The sequence below is a fragment of the Stigmatopora argus genome, chromosome 6 (genome assembly GCF_051989625.1).
Source record: "Stigmatopora argus isolate UIUO_Sarg chromosome 6, RoL_Sarg_1.0, whole genome shotgun sequence".
NCBI lineage: Eukaryota > Metazoa > Chordata > Actinopteri > Syngnathiformes > Syngnathidae > Stigmatopora > Stigmatopora argus.
Genome location: NC_135392.1, coordinates 5,829,550 through 5,851,984, shown reverse-complemented (window position 1 = coordinate 5,851,984; position 22,435 = coordinate 5,829,550). Strand labels below are relative to the sequence as shown.

Here is a 22,435-nt window from a genome sequence, read left to right as displayed (position 1 = left end):
TATAAACATATTTTTTTTTAGACCTCATGAAGGGTGAGAGAAGTCAAACAGGTCAAAAATGATCCGGCCAAAGTCAGCATGCTAGAATATTTCTGCAGGGGACACATCCAAAAAAATGTCAACCAAAATGTGTCAGCACGAAGGAATGTAAGCAGATCATTTCGATTCACATAACCCATCCCTCATGTATTATTGTCAACACTGTCTGGTGAGATGAAGCAATCAGTGTTTGGCTCATCAAAAGAAATGGGATTTACCACATTTTATAGATATCTGGACCACACAAAGTATATAATAAATTTGTTGAAAATCCTCAGTTCCACAAAAATTTACAAGTGAAGTTTTTTAAGACACCAGTAATGCCAATGAGTAGGGGGAATAAAAAACATGTGTTTTAAACAAAGGAAAATAGGATTTATCAGATCTATCAAGTAGCCCACACACCCTTTAAACAATTAGCTTTCGCAACCATGTCTTTTACCAACACAATTAAACTTAAGCACGTCCTATGCTTTAATGACTTTCACCCGATGAGCTGTTTTCTTGTGTTGCCACAGGATTATGCCAATACTACTTGACCTATTGTAATGATCGCTGTTGACAAGGTGGATGCAATGTGTGTTACCGGCGACAAGACTCCACGCCGTGACTATGAATTTATTTCTTTCCCATCCCGCCAGACTAAAAGAATGAGGGTAAGAAGCCAAAAAAAAGCACAGGCCATCACAACTGTGTAGGGCATTTCAGAGAGACGTGATATATAATTCTCACATAGTTACAAGACTTTCAGAGATTATAACTCTTTATAAGCGGGTCAGACTTGAGAAGCCAGAAGCGGCCACAAATCCTATTAAATTGTAGTTTTTTTGCAGGACTTTCCAAAGGGAGATAGAATTCTTGTTAGCTCTTTCGAATGACTCAAATGAGGTCAGAATCAGGAGCCAGATGGGACCTGAGTGCGGCACCAAGTGGGAGTAAAATCCATGCTAATTAGAAAAAAGGCAAACAACGGTGCAGTGTGAAGGAAAAGTCAAAGGAGACCAAATCAGAGTTGAGATGGAAAAGTGCAATTATGAGTCAAGCTTTTGTTCATCAACTCGTCACTACTCTGGCTGATGGTAAAGTCTCCAGCACTGCTGTCTATTGAAGCAAACTGTTTCCAATCAAGATTAAATTCCCCATTGTTTTATTCATATTTTCATAAACTCCACATGGCAGAAAACTGTGGACACACTTGCTTTGACCCGGCTTTCTATCAGTGTTGGGTTGATTGAATTACAGTGACCTCAGTCATTTTTCCATCAAGAAGGATCAAATTCAAATGAGTTCCTTCATCTGCTTTGAAAATGAGTGAACTTTCATAACTTGGCCGGACAATAACCAAAACATGGCAACATCTCATCCAGTTTAATTGTCTTGTCTTTATTATGAGTATTAGTAAAACAGCTTCAACCGGTTCCAAAGTTTAGATGGGCACATGCCATTCAAAATGGTGCAAATAGAGATAATACTAAATCATTTCTAAATTATCGCAGAAGTGCAGTATAAATCAATAAATTGTGCTTTATTCATAAGTATGTTAACATAGAGCCTGGGATGTTAAAAAAATGACATGTCCAAGGTAATAAAAGAGGGACAGACAGAATTTAAATACCTGTCATAGAAGCAGACTAAATAAAGGAAGTAAATACAAATGGACAAAAACATGACAATCAGAATTGTTCCATTTCTATCATGTTGAATTTGCAGTCTGGAATCTCCATGTTCAGTAAGTCTTTTGTCACGTTTTACGCCGTCTTTTACCCAAAGCGGTTGAAGATCCAGTGATCTGGGAGCAAGATTTCTGCTTTTTGACATTTCTGCTCTCTGTAACACTGTTCACAAAAACATTTGGTTAATTTTGGAATTGGCGGGTAGAGAGAGATTCAACATCTATTTTAAAAGACATTGCCTGAAATGGAAAGTTTTATTGCAATATCATTTACACAGAGCAGATGGTTAACTGTTGTGGGTTAAATGGTGGCTTTAATTGTAAAAATCTGCTGTAATGTTGGTTGACATTTACAAAATATTTCTGTCGGCTTACTGGGATCTATTAAAACAACTAATATTGCTGCAACTAAGTGAGACAATAGTTTTGGAATTTATATTCGGCTCTAGTGAATAAAAGGCAAAGCAATTTTTTCACTGTGCATAAAACTGCCTTTTTTTTTTACATTCTACTATTTAATCAGTCCAGCTAACAAAGGGTAGGGGGTTCAGTACGCATCCTGAACTGCTTGCCAGCCAATTGCAGGGCACACAGAGACAAACAACTTTTCACACCCACAATCACATTGATGAGGGGAAAAACCTAGCATTGTTTTTGGAATGTGGCAGGAATCCAGAGAACCCATTTAAAAGCCAGGCAGGGGGAAAATATGCAAAGTCTACACCTGAGCAAAACACGTGACTTAAAATGTAATCTGAGCGCTATGAGAAGTCGTGTGGACCAGTCAGCTATTGGGCTCCCAAAATTAATCGATCAATTAATTGACAGCTATCTTGACATTCGATTAATTGTTTACTGACGTTTACCTAAAAAAAGTTTAACAGTAAATACGTCTGATTTCTGAAGTCCTTGATTAAAAAAGACCCTTTGTAATATTATCAAAATAGCATATTTGCAAACATTTGGTTTTGTTTTGGAAAACTGTGATGGAGTTATATAGTTATATATAGATAAAATGTTAAGCTTAGTGTACCAAAATGCATTTTATATATTAGCCTATTACAAGTCTAATTGGAAAAACACTTGAATGATTGGTCAACTATCTATTTGTAACTGCCTTAGTTTTGAGTTCCCAGCATTGTCATTGAACAAATTCAACTTGTATCACAAGGTACAACATTACTAAACATAAGTAGCAATTTTGAAAGCAGAACTTCTATTATTCTACTTTATAATGACAAGATACGAGTTAAAAACTTAGCATTGAAACACATTCACTATCAGCAAACGGCCAACGTTATCACTGGTTTTCATTTCTGTGGTTCAAATCTACAAGTTCATTCATTCATTTTCTGAACCTCTTATCCTCAACAGGGTCAACGGTGATGCTGGAGCCTATCACAGCTAACTATGGGCACCAGGCAGGGGACATCCCGAATCTGTGGCCAGCCAATCACAGGGCACAAGGAGACGGACAACCACTCACACTCATACCGAGGGGCAAAGCCCAGGGAGAACATGAAAACTCTACACAAGTTGGTGTGGACCAACTTGGGATCGACCCTCGAACCCAGAACTGTGAGCCCGACGCTCACCCGTGGACACTCGTTCACTGGTCTGCTTTCTGCCAGTTCATATTTATTTGAAAAGGGTTAAATAAGACAAGCGATGTATATTACTCCATATCAAACCAAACTTTAGAAACGCAATGACAAAAGAAAGATTTCCTAATTAATTTCATATGAAAAAAAAACTCGGGATCTTCTCGGTCTAAGTGAATTTATATTTGATTAATAAGCGGGGGATGAGGGACAATAATTTCAGATAGTATATCTCAACAAACGGCTTCCAAATTTTGCCACCAGCATATTCATTACAATTCAAATTGTTTCTAGCAGAACAAGGGGCCATGCATCTAATTAAATGACAATTACCAATCACATTATTTCAATGATAGATTCACACATAATTCTTCCAATCCAATATTTCTTGTTCTTTTGTTGACACAAGATAGGAATTAATACATGTGTCCTCTGGGAACTATTTCTCACTATATGTTGAATTATTTTGTTGAAGTAATGCCGAATTGATTTTTTTATTTTATTTAAATTAGGTCAATTAAACAGAATTGTCCAACAGACTTGGACTCATTAATCAATATTCCTAACACTACAACAACAAATACACAGAATGTCTCTAATGTAAAGTATGTACCCTAAAACAACCCAATTTTCTTTTGAAACTAATTAATATGTATTTACATATTGTTTGCATGAATTTCACTGATGTTATGACATTTATTTAGCCATTAATGCCATTATTGCACCATGTCCCTCCTTTTTTGTACCACACAAGTGAAGCTACAAATGAAAAGATATTTAGGGAATTAAAAACCTTTTAAGTAGCACGTGATTAGTATGTCTGCCTCACAGTTCTGTGATCAAGGGTTAAATCACCAAACTTCCTGTTTGCATGTTCCCATGCCTGCGTGGGTTACACTATTGAGACACAGCAACTGCTGTATAATGAGTCGATAATACGAGAATTCTACAGTATTTCACTATAAAAGGCAACATTTTCTGTAAAAGGTTCCAGCAGTACGAGCGTGTTTCCTGACATCACCGTGGGGACAAAGTGCTGTCGCCCAGGGATAGTGTCTGTGAGACAACCACCAAGGAGCTGCAAAGGCCACATGTGGAAACCCTTAAAAGATCACATGCAGAAGTAAAGATTGATATCAGCTCGTGGCCTGTGACAAGGTGTCTCATGTCTCTTCATCCTGAATATATTGGCAAGAAAAATAACATTCCACCACTGGAATTTGGGTCACAAATCCACACGTAGCCAAGTGAAAGCCTAAGAGATCACAGACGGTGCTGGTGAGCGTGCAATGGTGGACCTATGTGCACGAGTAATATATTATATTATACATACATATAAGCACACAATATATACATACATGTAAAGATTCATATACAAATATACACTGTATATTTAAAGGACAAAAACAAACACCTAGGTTGCCAACTGTTATTCTGCAAGGTAGAGATTAGGCCTCTTTCTTTCCCACTTCCTTCCATGCAAATGATGGGCACTTAAACATCCAAACTCCAAGTCTCCACTAAGTCTGAGCTTGTTATTTTTGACTGTTTATCTTAAACACAAAAGACTGAAGGGCTACAGTGTACAGCATCCAGAAAGCACCTATCTTAAGCTCGGCAGGCAAATGTGCTGTCCAGCTTGAGAGCACACACTTGAATTGATATCCTATTGAGAACTTTGCAAAAATGACATATAATAGCCTGCTTTCAAGGTAAGGTCATTAATCAACAAGCTGACAAGACAACTAAAGCTACCATGAGATGGCGCCAAAATCTCCACCATAGAGAAAAGTAGTAATTTACCGTTTATATGACAGTAGCACTAAGTTAGCCTAAGTTGTTAAAAGAGGGTCTGTCGTGCATACATGCGCAAATATTTGGTATCTATTTTGAAGCGTAATGCTATAAAATTAAATTAGATTTTATATTAGTAAGTCATAGCTGCGTGATAGTGTAGTGGTTCACTTGCCTGACTTTGGTGCAGGCAGGCATGGGCTCGATTCCCACTGATTGTGAGTGTGAATGGTTGTCTGTCTCGCTATGTGCCCAAAGGCTGACTGGCAACCAGTCTAGGGTGTAGTCTGCCCTCTGCCTGAAGTCAGCTGGGATAGGCTCCAGCAAAACCCACAACCCTTACAAGGATGCGCGGTATGGAAGATGATTGAATCAGATCAAGTCAATTGATGGGTCATTTGAGACAAAATCATCATTACTTCAATTGTTTAACTTTGAAGATGTTTGTTTCGTGACCGGACATTTGGTCGACCGGACATTTGGTAGAACGGACGTTTGGTCACCGGGTTGTTACTGTTGAAACTAGCTCTCAAAATTATAATCATGAGAGAGAGAGTGCGTTTAATATCTAAATATCTAATATCAAAATATCAACAGTAAACTCTGTCATAATTTGACAGCGAGCAAACCCAGCGACCAAACGTCCGTTCTACCAAACGTCTGTTCTACGTCCGGTCATCTGGTTAACCAAACGTCCGGTCGACCAAACGTCCGGGGACCAAACGTCTTTCGACGAAACGTCCGAGTACCATTTGTCCTTATTCTGACTTTTCCAAAAACAATGATTAGAATTGAGAAAGGGCCCAGAAGTGCAACTTGGTTCTCCATGTAGGGCCAATTCAAGAATGCAGCCCATTTAATCGCAAAAAATCAAAAGGGGAAAAAAGCGCACATCCTCATTCAGCCTATAACTTTCGGGAACAAGATGCAGCCACGAAAAAAGCTTGAAATAATGATCGTGATTTATAATTAATTTATTTCTTGAAACAAGAGCTGTGACTTACTAATTTGCGGGAGGTTCTGGTTCAAAGATGTCAGGAATTGAACTGAGAGCGGAAAGAAAAAAACAAGAAAGGAAAACAGTTAATTTTAGTGATCGTGTGATCCTACCATAGCCACAAGGTTTTAATAAACTTTATAGACTGGACCTTACATTTCACGGCACATTAGGAGATCAATATTAACGCAGAAAAACTGCAATAATCTGACAAGCGCAAATGTGGGTGTAAAGCAATTAACCTCTGATTTGACCGATTTCTATTGGAACATCAAATAAAAAAAAAATGTTTCGCTCGCCATCTCATCTCTCATCTCATCTTTATTTAAATTGAAAACCAAGTACTTCTTTCAGCATCTCATTGTTTGAATACCTTTCTTTTTTCTAACTATCTTGGGGCCGTTCTTTTCATCCTTGTGCAAAATATTGCCTTTGGTTTGTCCACTCTGTTCATATCATTTACTTGGTGAAAAAAAGCCCAACACTATTGAGACGACAACACCAATGCCACCTCCTGTAGTGGATGTGCAATTACACTCAAATCCAGTACCGTTAAATGTTCTGTGCATTTGAAAGACTGCTATGAAAAAATCCCTGCTTAGACAGTTTTTATGATGTGCAGCACATGCTGAGTATCCGCAAAGTAAACATCTCTTTTGGAGTTCATTTGTGGTTTTGTACCTCAGTGCAAAAACTCCAAAAGCATTCTGCCAGGCATGCCACACATCTCTCATAGTACAGACAGCCAGCAATGTCCTCAAGTAGATCTTAAGTTTACTTAGTGGCTTTGAGGCTAGAGAGGCATTTGGGCTTCAAAGAAGCCTCACAATAATGCTTCAGGTGCCAAATTCTCGAAAGTACCTTAGGAAAGCCTCACCTGCTGACAGACACATCACTGTAACTTGGGCTGTTAGACAAAACAATGTCTCTCGTAGAAGGCTCTCTTTCCTCCTCGCTTTCCGGCTTGATATCCACCGAATTTCTTGATTCCGTAACTTGATCTGAATGGTTCAAATATATTTTATGACATTAATATAAATGTCCTCAATGACATGTCATGCAAGTGAACAATTTATTTCTAATGCTCCATCAGACCAGCCTCGTCATTTTTTTTTCTCAACGAACGATGGGCGCCAGGAAGGATGACAGGGAGCCAAGTGACTGGCAACATGCGATCCTGCCAGTTTAACCAAACAGGCTGTGTCCAACATTCATGCATTGACGTTCTGCTCGGCAGAGACGAAGGCTAAGTTGATCTTTCTGCGACAGGTTTCAGCAACAATGAGGAAGCAGCCAATCAAATATGTTTACTTATTCATGTGACTTCTGTTGGCCAAGCCGTAATATTCATCAGCCTCCAGTCAAGAAAAGTCCAAACAAAGAGGGAACAAAAATAGGACTACTAGAATAGTAGAGAATTAAGTCGCAATATTACGAGAATTAAATCAAACATTGTAATCTTACAAGAGAAATTTCCAAATATTTACAGCATTAAAGTAATATGCGATTAAATTTGTAATTAATTCAATTACACATTTTAATTTCGCAGGATTAAAATCATAATTTACAGGAGTAAACTCATTTTGTTACTTATTTTTACGGCACATGAACCAGGAATTGTTTGGTTTGACTTTAGCAACATGAGGTCTGTATCAAAACAGAACTACATTTTGCATAATATTTGGAAACTGAAATAATTTTAGTGGGGGGGAATCATAAAATAATGAAATTAAAGTCATTATATTAAATATTTTTATGTTAGGCAAACATGAAGTTGTTTGGAGTACGCGGCGTTCAATTTCTGGTGGCGTTAAGCAAATGACAAAACAGCATTTGGTGACAGCCATAGAGCGAGCGACGCATTGTCGTGTGATAAAACGTGGCGGTCTGAACGCAGCATAATAGCATCAAGTGCGCTACAAAATCTGAGGGAATCACAACATTGTAAATCAGCATTTAAAATATATTGTACATTATAGACTATTTTTCTATTCATCACATTTGCAACTGTTGTTTCAGGATGATGAAAACTGAAGTTGCTTTTAGGCAAGAAAAATCAGGTGTGACAATGTATTTAACATACGGTACACGGTCGATTGGTCGCTGGTCTTTTGGTTGCCGATCTTTTGGTCGCCGGTCTTTTGGTCGCCCGGAAGGTTATTGATAATTACCATTTAAATTGCTGCTCAGATTCCCTAAATACAAACTTCGAATTACTATTTAGTCATACTTAATGCCCTAGTAATTATTAGGCTAAAGAAAAGCTCCAAATTTTCCGGACTTTTATTGTGTTTTGTTGGAGAACTTGTTAAGACCCTGACTGACGTAGTTTCTTAAAGGGACAACGCATGTACATACAAACTCTTATACACTCACACGTCGGCTCAGTGAAACTGCTCATGGCCATTGTTGGCTTTTATTGATGCGTAAACCCTGTTGTTTTACCTTGTTTTGTCGCCGGTCTTTTGGTCGTCGGTCTTTTGGTCACCTGTCTTTTGGTCGCCCGTTGTCGCGGTCCGGGCGACCAAAAGACCGCGACCAAAAGACCGGCGACCAATCGACCGCACACGTAACATACTAGGTAAATAGCAATATGCATTTTTCACCCCAGGCAGAACCACACAAAAGTCACAATAAATCCATAAACTCAACTACAGGGGAAATGTGCTCCTGAGGGGATCGTTTGGAAAATCAGGATCAATGACACAGCAAGCTGTCACAAGTTAGGACTTGGAGCTTGAGGGTTAAAAACTCCCCTTGAGGGTTAAAAAATCCCTGATGCAAGAGAATATCTTTAGAGTCACAATACCTGCAGAAGGTGTTTGTTCTGCCTGCTCGCCTCCTGCAGGTACCTCCTGCTTTATGCGAGTCTTCCTAGTTGTATCTAGGCGACCGCGAACCTGGGCAACCAGTCGAGAAAAGTCACTGCTGTGCTGCTTTCCTGTGGAGATAATGACGCATGAGGTCAATTTGATTGGATGGCATAGTGTACTTAAAAGGCTGTATGGTCAATCTTTTCTAAGGTAAAGTACCTTTAAAGTAGGCTTCTGAATATTTAATTGCTAAGACTTGCATCATGAATTAAGCACTTTCAGACACTTTTTAAACAATGTAGAAAAAGATCTAGAGTTAAAATAAATCCCTTGAATTAAAAAAAATCAGTTTGAAACTAAAAAGGGTGTACGCAGTAACTATTTTTATAATTGTGGGTGAAATTTGCATTCACTCATTCTACTAATTATACTTTCAAATGTATTCATAATGTCCAATAAGCAGCTGTTGATGATATTAAGCAAGGGTGGCAAACAGGTTAGAAACAAAAAGAGCCAACATTTTAAACTGTGTGATTCAAAGAACCACACTTTACATCAGAAGCAGCATTTAAAAAATCCAATCTGCCACATTTTTGAAATATAAAGTATTGTTTTTAATGGGCCCGGATGAATTTCAGTGATTGAAGAGAATGAAAAAAGAGAAAGATGAAATGAGACAAAGCGCCACAGTCTAGACAAAATATGATAAGAATCAAAGAGCTTGGCTGGGAGCCGCATGCCGGTTAAAAGCCACGTGTTCGTCAGCCCTGATATAAAGGATAAATGGCATGTTATGACAAAAGAGTGCCTGTGCACGTGATGGCAACATCATTTCCTATCTGTTGGCTCGCAGTGTGACTCATCCACATCTTCCTGGGCAAAATAAAGAGGTTATCACAATGGTGAAGCTATTATTAGAAGCCGCCTCCTATGAGTCATTCACTTTTCAATAATTTTGAAAACAATTATCCAATGATCTTGTTAACATGACAGTTAACAGCAAAATATTCTTTTGTATAATCCATGTTTGGCATTTTCCCCCAAAGTTAAAACTCGAGATAAAAAAAAAAAACCAGAACGCCACAAAAAGCATTTTTGACTGGAAACGAATATTTATGTTGTACCGTAAATCAATATACATTATGCTGTGGCTTAATGTGGATTGGTCAGTGATGAGTGTGACAAGAAGAACCATCATCGTCCAATCAGCAGCCATATATTTTAAGGTTGCAGAGGCATAATTTAGTCAAGACGTATAGTTACTTACAATTACTACATGGACAAAAAATGTCTCAAAATGTGAGGAAGAAAATGTCTTTACAGAGAAAGGATGCAAGCTACAAGAAGATCAGCAAAGCTTTACTTGTTAAGTCAAAATTGTAAAAAAAAAAGATGCTGAAATTAAAAAGAGATGGAAATATAATCCCTGTTAACCGATAAGGCGATCCAAGGGAATACCTTGACAGGAATGACACCTGATGATAAAAGTACAAAAAAAGTCTCTGTAATTAATCCAAATATAAAAAAGCCACTTACTATATATTGAATGAACCTCATCAATTTCCTCCTCAGAGTGTTTTTTTGAGAAAACCATAACCTGCACATTTAATATCAGCATTAGTAATCTAAAAAACAGATCAGAAAAATTACAATGAAATGAATAAATCACTTCCACAAACGCCCAATAACAAAAAAAAATCCAGTTCCAACTCACAGGCTTGGCTTTATCCTGCAGCTGATTTTTTATCTTCTCATTGGCTTCCACCTCTTTCACAATTTCTTCAGCTGTTGAAAAACAGGACATTAAATTGTTCATGGCATCCAATGAAGGTTATTTGCTCAATTCCCGTATTCGAAATGAAATTAAGAATGTAACTATTGTTTTCTTGATCACTCTAGTGTGGCCAGTAAACCTATTTTTCTAGGGACCACATTACTGCTTCTAATTATCTATTTTCCTTGCACATGTTAAAAATGTTCACATTATTTACAAATTCTGTTAATTAGCAATTTTGCATGTTTGAAATGTCATCTATTAACCGCTAAGACTAAGTTTTGGAGACGAATGCCATTGGTTGAAAGCAGACAAAAGTGGTTTGTACATTGTCTATTTAAAATTGCAGGTAGCCCTGTTATTATCAATAATAGTAACAATTAAAAATTTTGGCTTTGCATGTTACATCATTTTTTTCCTCTTTGGCAAATGGCAAGACAGCCTCAAATAACAATTTTATAACAGAAAGAAGGGAAAATAATTAACAAATATCTAACAGAAAACAAAAAAAGGAGCTTTGTAGTACTGCTTTACCTGATTTAGGGTTGAGCGAGTCACACTGTGCATTATAAATATGCACAAACTCCTTGTGCCTTTTAATCAGTTGATCTCGGGAGCCTTGCACAGAAAGGCGGCATTCCTTCAGCCTCCTCTTCAATTCCTGCTGGGAAAGTAGATTGTACACAAGCTTCCCCATTGGGTGCCTTGTCTTTCCAAAAGAGCTGCAAGACACAAGCGTTTTACCAGTACAGTAGCACCTCTACTTAAAAAATTCATTCATTCCTAAAGTGGTTTCATAACTTACATTTTTGCCTGACCTAATTCATTCTAAAGTTTCCAATACCCACTACCCCTTAAACCCTTTAAGAATAATAAAACTATACAAATTTTGTATGAAATATGTTGGAAAGACAAAAAAGAGCAGAAATGTATTTATTCATTCATTAAAATGAATAAGGTGGTTTTTAAATTACTTTAGACGGGTGCTTTAAACTTGTCTTTTTTTCTGTATTTTTTTAAACAATGTGCATTGTGGTTTTTCAGTTTAATCGTAGTTACTTTACCTCCTTAAGCTATCCTTCTTCTCTCCACTAGTGAGACACATGTCCAGATGTTTGTTGATGAACATCTGAGATACACGTACAGAGCACACCGGGCACTCCACTGCAAGAAAACAGGTTTATTAGCTTTAATATACATAGATTACAACTAAAGAAAATGTTAACAATGTTAAAGGTTTTTAAATGTCAAATGTTTTTTTTAATATAATAAATGATATCTTAGGAATATAATAAATGAAATCTTCGGAATGTTATCTTTCACTGTGTGCACTTAGCACGAAAAAATCTGTAAGGTTATTTAAAGGAATAGCAATCATTTAGAATAAATGGCCTTTGTGTAAAATATGGTTATTCGTAGAATCTAAATCCCGTATGAAAAGGAGGATTTTTTTAGCATTACAATAAAAGAGGAAAAATGTTAAACACAAACAATGAAAACCTAAGCGCAACTTATTAGGATGAATTTGACACCAAAAATGCCCAAGCTCCTTTGTACTCGACATAACTTATAAAGTGCAAGCAATTATGACAGAACACCAGCAAAGTATGCTGGTTTATCACATAATACGTAATTGGTAAATCAAGTTCCTTAAGCATGTCAGCCTCACAGTCCTGTGATCGAGGATTCGATCCCAGGTCTGGACCTTCCTGTGTGGAGTTTCGATGTTCTGCACAGGTTTGCATGGGTTTCCCTCAGGAAATCCGGTTTACTCCCACATCCAAAAAACATGCATGCAAGGCTGGTTGGCCAATGGCCACTTGTGTCATTTTGCAACAAATAGACACAACCCAAGCACCCCAATGTCTTTGTTTTGAAATAAAGCAGTTTTTTGGGTATATATAGCTTGAGTTCACAGCAGTTGCCGGAAACAATTACACTCTAATAAATCCTATTATTTTAAGTCAGTCACTACAATATAGGCCTCACAAACTGTCATGCATAGTTTTATCAAATTGTTTGTAGCAAGTGGAGGTATCCTAACCTTTGATTACAGGCTTTGTATCTGTTGGCGGTGATGAAGAAGTATGCGGCAACTCTTCTTCTTGTAATTCTGTGTCCTCTAGCTTGACAGGTAGCACATCCTGCTGGGATACTTCTCCCACATCCATGGCCTCTTCCTCCACAGAGGTTGAGTGCAGGTCAGTGTCATTTGCATTGAAAGTATCTCCCGTATTTTCAGCTTTGGCAGGAGACTTTCTGGGCCTCTTTTGGAAAAAGCGACTCATAACAGAGTTTTTGCACGTCTGGCTTCTGTATCTCGGCGCTTTGGTTTTGACTGATACCATGTACTTTGGAGATACAGGTGAAGAGTCAAAATACGCTTGTGACAATTGTTGTCTGGGAAAAAAAAACAGAGAAAGAGTGTGTGCATGGAATTATAACAAGGAGAGCTTACCTGTAGAATGTTAAAGAGCAGTAAGTGCATCTTTTGTATGACATTGCAAAAATTCAGGGTAACAAAATCACAGTTTGTCAGTTGACATAACACACGATTTAGGTAAAATACAGATACTAAGTTATAATCAGTGAGTCAAGATATAGTCACCTTTATCTACAATATCTACTAGCCCAAGTGACGCGACACTTTTTAAACAGACCATGAAAAAGGCGACAGTTTGTCTAGAGTCCTGAATATGTGAGAGGCAAATAAATGGCAGCAGGTCCATTATGTAGCAATAAAATCAAACCAATGGGGTGTGCAACGCTTTGCTTTCCATATTTAAAACTTTATACTTGAACTCAGTGTACCCATTAGCTCTGGCTCCATACTGTTCATCACACACATATGCACCCTTTTGCAAGTCTCTCTAGCCCACTAATACTTTACTATCTTTTTAATGTAAAAAAGAATTTAAAATAAAAAACGTGTGCGGTCAATTGGTCGCCGGTCTTTTGGTCGGCGTCTTTTGGTCGGCGTCTTTTGGTCGGCGTCTTTTCGTCGCCGGTCTTTTGGTCGCCCGGACCGCAACAACAGGCAACCAAAAGACCGGCGACCAAAAGACCGACGACCAAAAGACCGGCGACAAAACAAGGTAAAACAACATGGTCTACGCATCAATAAAAGCCAACAATGGCCATGAGCAGTTTCACTGAGCCGACGTCTGAGTGTATGAGTTTGTATGTACATGCATTGTCCCTTTAAGAAGGAAGCTACGTCAGTAGTAATAAGTTCTCCAACAAAAAACAATAAAAATCCGGGAAATTTTGAGCTTTTCTTTAGCCTAATAATTACTAGGGCATTAAGTATGACTAAATAGTAATTCACAGTTTGTATTTAGGGAATTTGAGCAACAATTTAAATGGTAATTATCAATAACCTTCCGGGCGACCAAAAGACCGGCGACCAAAAGATCGACGACCAAAAGACCGGCGACCAATCGACCGTGTACCATAAAAAAAAATCAAAGGCCCTCAAAGTTGGCCAATGAATTGTACAAAAAATGTCCTATAATGAATCTCAGAAGTTAAACACAAATGTTGATGTGTGAGACTTCAGCTTTGGACTTAATGTAGGAGTGCTCTACTTTTTTGTCATCAATTTCTAAAGCCATCACCAGAGAAAGATATGAATGATGTCAAAACGGGATCCTTACTGTAAAAATTGTAAAGGAATTGTGCTAAGAAACATGCTACTTAATATAATAGGATAAACGTAATTAACTAAATTATTATATTCTTTCAGATGCTACTAAAAATAGAATACCAAGATAGTGACTAGGATAAAAATAAGCTGAGGCATGCTGCAAAACTCAAATAACTATTATTATCCTACAGAGAACCTGATTAGATCCACACACAAAAAAATCCTGCCGTCTGCAGAGATAAAAAAAAAAAAGTTTCTTGCTAAATGCAATTCAGCACTAAATTCCTCAAAACCTGTACATCTTTTCACGACTTATTCCCCAACATATTCATCAGTTTAGAAACAAATCATTAAAGCAGCCCCTTTATCTGAACACAATCCAAGTTGCATTGACCCAAAAATGTTTTCAGTGGTCCTGCAGCAGTGCAATCAGTCTCCACTCACTTTAAATATCCAGTCGGATGAAGATAACCAGATTTAAAGCAGATTCTATCAACAGGCCATTTGTCAGTGGCAGGATGTAGATCAGGACCATTATCCGTTTTGGACCAGATTCCCAGGAGTAAAATGAAAACTAATGTGACATGGATGAATATTCCAAGCCTTTTAAAAGCATACTTAAATTATTGCTGTCTTAGTATTTAAACGAGATATGTTTTAAGGTAGAAGTATGTTTGGAAATTACTGAGATTTATTCATGTTCATGCACTGTTCTCCTTTAGTGGGATCAAAATAGTGATGTGTATATAAGAGAAGGGTAGAATACCGCAAAATACCGGTTAGGCTGTTATATATACAGTGGTACCTTGTGATACAACATGCTCGTGGTACGACGAAAATTTCGATCGAATAATTCGCTCGTGATACGATTAAAATTTCGAGATGCGACCAAGCCAGGTGGCCATGACATGAGAGGCTGTTTATCATTGTAGCGCAGTCTTTTTTGATGAACATATGTTTGAGTGTGTCTGTATATATTTATCCAAGTTAATTTAAATTTGTTTGTTCGTTTACGAGTGCTGTGGATAAAGTTCCCCCGAACAGCCCCCCCTCCGCCTCCGTGTGTGTCGTTGTCTCTCCCCTCCGTGAAATGCGTCTAATTTTACATCTATTAAACACATTTTATTACTATTAAACCACTTGTTATTTATTACTTTGTCAATATATGGTGAATTAGAAGAAATAAAACATTTTTTCCAATTCAATATCCTGTTTTTGCAGTTTTTTCAGAGGGTTGGAACAAATTAATTTGTTTTCAATTCATTTCAGTGGGGAACGTTCGCTCAAGTTACGAAAAGCTTGACATACGATCTCAGTCTCGGAACGGGTTACGATCGTATGTCGAGGTACCACTGTATGCGTTTTGAGGTCTCCCAAGATGTGAATGTTTGTTGCAGACGATGTATTTGCCGGATCTGGGTACTTAGATTCCTGGAGTGTCCCTTTAAATAAAAAGTTTTGGAGGAAAAAAGAATTCAAAACACAGGATCTTTCATTGGATGAATCACCATATACATCATTGTTCTATAGTTCATGGCCTTTTTTCGCCTGGCGGAAATACATTTTCTGGCACTCAAGATGACAGGAAATTAAAGGAGCCGTTTGTTCATTCAGAATGTCAACAGTGTGAAGTGAGATCTTTTACAGCACTGATAACCTTGAGGTGATTGATGAACGAATTCTAACTTGCCACTGGTAAAACAGATAAATTACAATTGTGATACCAGCAGAATTTCAGTTTGATTTGTTGTTTACATGGTTGCTGAAGAAAATGTCGACTATTTAAAAGGAATTATTCTCATCTGCAGAGCAGACAATTTGGATGATATAAAAATGTTTTGCTGACAAAAGAACAAATTACTTGGGACTACTAAGAATACAAATGGTACACATTAGTTCTGACTGATGAAAAACATTCATTCATTCCTCTTCCATAACGTGCATCCTTGTAAGAGTTAAAGCGGTTGGTTAAGCCTATCCCAGCCGACTTACGTATTTTACGCACCCTCAATGGATGACACATTTTAATTTTTTTTCCATATATAAAGCACACTGGATTATAAGGCTGCCTGTCTATTTTGGAGAAAATTTAAGACTTTTAAGTGCGCCTTATAGTCGTGAAAATACAGTACCTGCCAGAATTTGGCACAATTGTCTTTTTAAATAGTGTTGCTTACTCATTTCGGACATTTGAATGACACCATTGTTGGAAAAAACATTGATTTCGAACGATGTTATTGGGTTGGTACTTAATTGATACAAATAGCTCAATCGTTACACCCTAAACACATAAGTATTTTTCATATTCTAGTGCGTTACTAGAGGCAACATATAGATGACATGACATTTAGTGGTAGCTCTGTGCCCACCAAACTCAAATGCAGATGTTTCTTGGGGGATTTTTATAAGTTACCATGCTCCCTTCCTGCTCTCTATTGGTATTGTTTAAAGGTTTATTTTTTATTTATCATAACATTTGTGCCAAATTAGCACTTGTATGCATGTCAAACCAGGTCCCTCTGCTGGGCACTGTGTAAAATTACAATAGAATATATCAATAATGTGAATACCTTATATCAAGGGTGTCAGACTCGGGTTGGTTCGCGGGCCGCTTTAACGTCAACTTGATTTCACGTGGGCCGGACCATTTTAGATATAATATTTAGATTTTTTTAAATAAATGGATTAAAAGAACTGGATTAAAATCCCTGAATATTCAGTTTTTTGTAGATCGAAAACAATGTTTATTTTAGCTTTTAAAATATATTTTTAGATTTTACAAAATGATTTTTGAACTAAAAACACAGAAAACATTTATTAAAAAATTATAATTATTGATTTAAAAGGGGGAAAATCAGGAAATTTAAAATACATCAATACTCTTCATTTTAATTTGATCCTAAAACAGAAAGTCGGCACTCATGATTTACTTTCCCGGGCCACACAAAATGATGCGGCGGGCCAGATTTGGCCCCCGGGCAGCCGCTTTGACACATGTGCCTTATATAATGAAATAATTGAAGAAATATATACTTTTTGTTGCTTAAAATGTATGCCTTAATAATAGAGTAGGCTGATTTTCATTCGATATCAGAAGCAAAAAAAAAAAATTTTCGTTCGAAGCCTAAGACTTTCAAAACCTGATGTACCACTGTACTAATCGTGCATTGGATGCATTTCAGGATACGAAAACATGCTTTGCATTGCATCATTCTTTCACTCCACGCTAGATAGTGCAGGGAAAACAAATAGGACAAATAAAGCCTGCTTACCTTGCAGCACGAAAGTTTACAACCAATTCATCCAGCAAACGGTTGTTCCGTAAATCCTGTTCTGTTGCTTGCTAGGATGAACAAAAAAAAACGTTAAAAAAAGAAAAGTTACTAGTACTTTTCAGTTAAAGATCCCATATAATGTTTTTTCACCCAATTAAACCTAAATATGTGGCATCGCTTATGAAGGAGAACCTTTGACACGAGCTCAAATTGATTAATGAGACTTCTCTTAGGCAACATTGTGTAATGCTTCAGACTTACTGCATTGCATACTGGACACAGAAGCTTATAGGAAAAGAATTTCCGGATGCACAGGGAGCAAACTGTCAAATGAAACACACACAAAAAATTAAACCATTGGGTAAAATAGTGTCACTTTTTTTAAAACAATGTTTTTTGTCACTTAAAGGTGCTAAAAAAATCAAAATTTAAAAAAATGTATACTCTGTTAAATAGGGCAAAAGTAAAGACAGGTGTTAGCAGCCCTAACAATTTTCATTCATTAATTTTCCATACCGCTTACCCTCACAAGGGTCACGGAGGGTGATGGGCACCAGGCGGAGGACCACCTCAAATGTTTGCCAGCCAATCACAAGGCACAAGGAGACAAACATTGACGCACACACTCATATCTAGGGGCAATTTAGAGTGTTCAACAGGCCTACCACTCAAGTTTTAGGGATGGTGGGAGGAAACCGGTGTACCCAGGGAAAACCCACACAAGCCCAAGAAGAAACATGCAAACTCCACACAGGAAGGTCTGAATCTGGGATTGAACCCTCGATCTCAGAACTGTGAGGCCGATAAATAAATAGAAATAAAAAAAAGGCTAAACAATTGATTAAAATGCAGTACTTACAGTTGTGGGAGCACTTGGTCATCATTGAAACGTTGAGAAAGTCAAAACAAATGGGACACCGCAACATGGCATCAACTTTCTGTAGAAAGCAAAAAACAGAACATTAAATATTTGACTCCTGTTGCAAATCGGACTGCCATAAACTGCAAAGAATATAACCTAGTATAGTGACTCTCAGAAGTGAAAAGTGCATGATCAAATGATTGCAAAATTACACTTGAATCAGCGTGCAGTTTTCATTTTGTGAATTTTACGGATGAGAATCCCCGATTTAGCAATAAAAAGAACATGGAACACTATGTTGATCTGCTTATTAATCTAAGCTTTAATAACTTTATGTGCAATCATTTTAGTGCTTTGTGGGTGCACAGCAAGTCTTATCGAGAATTTTAGCGCAAAATCATAATGCTTAAAACCTCCAACTTACTTTCACGTGCACGAGAGCTGGTGGGAGATCTGCATCCGCTTGGGAGGCCATAATCGATAAATAATAAAAGGTGAATTATGTTTATAGTTGCCGGTAAACTTTAGGGCACCAGTAGCTTTCACAACAGCTTGACGCGCCGAAAGCGAAAAAAAAACACGCACGTCATTTGACGACTTCCGTTACGTCGCAGTTTCTGAAATGCGACTTTGTGTCACAGACGTGTAAAGTACGTATTAAATATAAAATTATGTATGGCAGTTGTATGAAGTGGTGTATAATTGCCTTGTATCAAGCAGAGTGCGTTTTAAATGAAATGTTTTGTTTATTCTCTTAAAACATTTTACTTCATTTATATGTTCCTGTTTCTTTTTAAAATTGTATATAGTAATTTTATTATTACAAGCATAATGAGATTTAAAGCTTCACCATGAAGTGCACAAATAACAACAAAGAAACAAATAAATAACCAATAAATCCAGTGGCGGTCCGTGCATTTTGTCGTAGCGCCTTCAACGAATCAATCCAACCCTCCAAAACTATTTTATGGCTATAAAACCTCGACTGCAGCTCCAGCTGCGACACATAAAAAAAAATCAATAAATCAATGCACAAAAATGGTGTAAAATCCACTTCCTAGCAGCATTTCATGATTAAATACAAATACTGGAGCTTTTCAGACATTACAACCAGGCCAGGGGGGTGATTAGCCAGAGCTTGTTTAAAGTGGCAGAGCCCGCAGAACTGATTGTGAAGGATTTGAGGCAGATTTCTGACCCTGGCAACAAATAATGGCTGAAATGTGATTGGTTAAATGCTTCAATAAGAAAACACATCTGGAAGCAGTGCAACCAGGGGGAAAAGCAATGAAAGAAAGCTAACAGACAATTTGGAATTATTTAATAAGTATTGATGGTAGAAAAATATAATATATGATTCAGATATTTCTTAGGCCAGCAGAGAAGGCCTTGAAGGCCCTGACGGCCCACCACTGAATAAATCTCATCTCATCTCTAAAGACGTCTAAAGTTATTGATTTCTTGCAGCTTTATGCATTGTTGAGGGTCTTGAAGGGGGCCAAATGGGGGCAGACAATGAGTTTTTACTTAAATGTACACCCTAAGCAAGTTCTAGCGGCACGGCATGGATCAGTGAAACAAATTCATTAACTTTCTTGTGCCCAAAGGAACATAGTCCTCCTGTGAAACCAAGTCCAGACAACATTAGATTATCGTTGGCGGTCTTCAAAATGTAAAGTAGCGGCAAGTGAAAAACATAGTTGGTCACATCATAAACTACGAACTCAGTCCTAATAAGGAGATTACTTTGAAGCCACGCACAAATATTTTTCTGATCCGGGGTTATTATTGTATGCAGATACAGGTGCCGTGCATGGGATTTGGCTGGAACTACTGAAACAAGCAAAGTACCACATGAATCTGGAATGGAACAACATGCAGCATGGCTATATTGCACTGTGTGCTGATTAGATCATGAAGCTTTTAATGTGTGCAAGATGTTTAACATCTGAAACAAATGACACCAATAAAACCTGTGACCTTTCAGAGGTGCTCCATCGTGTTCTGATTGTATGATTTTAAAGATGTTGTTTCAAAGTTTAATGAGTTTTTTCATCTGCTCCTTGGAAGCAATAATGTTCTCTAGGTTGCCTGTGTACCGTGTTCGAACATTTGAAAACAAAATTGAGCCTGTGTGATATTTTTTGTATAGTATTTGATGGGCTGTGATTGGACTGTCCTCGAATGTGTGATGTGTTTTCCATTTAATCTTTCATTTACCAGTCTATGACTTACGAGAGCAGCCTTTCTTTTTCGAATGAAAATGCATCCAAGTACAATCCTTAGCTGCCCTTGACCATACATCATTTAGATGTGTGCTGTACTTCTCTTACAAAAGACACAAAAATGTCTTCAAATGTTCTCCTTAACACAATATATTCATCTTTTTTGTAGCATTCATATTGATGAAATGTCAACAATTAAATCGATGTTTTATCCCTAATATATTATTCATTCATTTTATACAGGTTATTGGCACTAGGGTCATGGGTCTATCCCAGCTGAATTATACCAAGGCCTTAAAGCCTGATATTCTCGGTGTCAATTTCAACCTTAATATAAAATGTATTGGCCTCTATGAAACTAACCTATGTTTTTAAATCTGTTTTAAAAAAATAATGCAGTGTAGCTGAAACTGTTAACTTTGAGGCAGATGTTCTTATCAGATCTCCTTTGTTTCACATTGAGAATGACAAAGTATAAAAACAATTGAAGTATGCTATTGTCACGTAGGAATTAGGAGCTACAGATGGTGCAATTATGTTAACTGAACCTTCATTTCTTATAATTAAAATGGTGGTCTCACATCACTTTCATCATCACAGTCTATCATTTAATGGGATTCACCTGAAAATACAATTCACTACTTACCATGCAAACATGTGCACGGAAATGAGATAAATTAAACATGACTTCCACTTGTTTACATGATTTCACTGTGATTAGGAAAATGAATGTTCGCCAAGCTCACCAATAACCCCCAAGGGAAGACATAATTGAAGAGAGCCTCCTTGTTGATGAGGCCAAGGAGGTGAAGGTAAAGGCAGGAAATACATTTATGATCATTTTGTTCCGCTGTGACTTGCACTACATTAATGTTGCCTTTGCATTGGTTAATGTTATAATTAAGATGGTGCAAATAGAGCCACCTTCGAGGCTGTGTTCAACCATTTTGAATTATCATTTTGGGGGTGAAGTTAATTCATTCATCAGTAGGAAGCAACAAGCAACAGTAACAATTTCTGAAGTTTCTCAAACATAAGCACACGCCTTTCTAAGGGTAAGCCTTTCTAAACTATACACTGCAATTATTCAATTTCTCCACCTTGTGGCTACAATATTAACTGTAGGCTGTCTATGCATTCTCTGATGATTGTCTGACATTGGACAATATTTGGAAAACTTTTGAGATTTAAGGCCAACCGTTTCTTAATAACACGCACAGTATATTATTATAATTTGTACTTAAAAAAGGGGGTTCCTGAATGGATACATTGCATAACTTCGTTCAATTGCCACACCAGTTAACAAATCGCAAAGTGCAGTTTTCATGAGAACAAATGAAATTTCTATAAAATCAGAATGGCCGTTTTTGACTTGCAGAAAAATAGTTATTCAAAAAAATCTGTGGTCAGACCCATAAAACGTATGTAGGAAAAAATATCTGAAGTTACCTTGCCTATTATATTAAGACCTTGTATTCAGGCATTACATGTCAATCTTTCTATTGTCACACAAGTATTTTATTTATATACTATATGACTACTAACCCCCCAGCCTTGATATAAATATACTTTTGTTCATTATGATGAGTTTTTCCCCTCCAAAGCGATATACAAAATCTGCAAAAATCCTTTTAAAGTGGTATTGTGTACTGTTTAGGTTTTATTTTTAATCTCTTGGATTGCATTGTTTTATTCAAATGCGCACAAATATAGCGGATATTATAGTGAAGTTAAAAT

At 37.2% G+C, this 22,435-nt stretch overlaps 1 protein-coding gene across 3 annotated transcripts; it reads right to left on the bottom strand.

Annotated features, from left to right (window-relative positions):
- Positions 1-1,401: 1,401 nt before the first annotated feature.
- On the bottom strand, positions 1,402-21,661 carry rad18 (RAD18 E3 ubiquitin protein ligase). Of its 3 annotated transcripts, none has more exons than XM_077603170.1 (13): positions 21,445-21,661; positions 18,471-18,549; positions 17,873-17,934; positions 17,609-17,679; positions 12,735-13,090; positions 11,755-11,854; positions 11,225-11,412; positions 10,631-10,701; positions 10,453-10,513; positions 8,913-9,044; positions 6,981-7,104; positions 6,111-6,152; positions 1,402-1,874 (listed from the first exon to the last, which is right to left on the bottom strand). In XM_077603170.1, the coding sequence occupies exons 2-13, from the start codon at positions 18,535-18,537 to the stop codon at positions 1,781-1,783; spliced, it is 1,368 nt and encodes a 455-aa protein (XP_077459296.1). In that variant the 5' UTR covers positions 18,538-18,549; positions 21,445-21,661; the 3' UTR covers positions 1,402-1,780. The 3 variants fall into 3 exon arrangements, with proteins under 3 accessions (XP_077459296.1, XP_077459294.1, XP_077459295.1); XM_077603168.1 differs by lacking the exon at positions 21,445-21,661 and adding an exon at positions 18,898-19,073; XM_077603169.1 differs by lacking the exons at positions 6,111-6,152; positions 21,445-21,661 and adding an exon at positions 18,898-19,073.
- Positions 21,662-22,435: the final 774 nt, after the last annotated feature.

What these genes read in the sequence shown, in the direction of transcription:
- rad18 (XM_077603168.1), bottom strand. Translation starts at nt 18,948, where the DNA reads ATGGCCTCCCAAGCGGATGCAGATCTCCCACCAGCTCTCGTGCACGTG. An exon ending in GTAAACTTTCGTGCTGCAAG is followed by an intron (nt 13,091 to 17,608) that starts GTAAGCAGGCTT and finishes TTTTTTTCCCAG; the next exon opens with ACAACAATTGTCACAAGCGT. An exon ending in AGTGATGTGTCTGTCAGCAG is followed by an intron (nt 6,153 to 6,980) that starts GTGAGGCTTTCC and finishes TTCCGCTCTCAG; the next exon opens with TTCAATTCCTGACATCTTTG.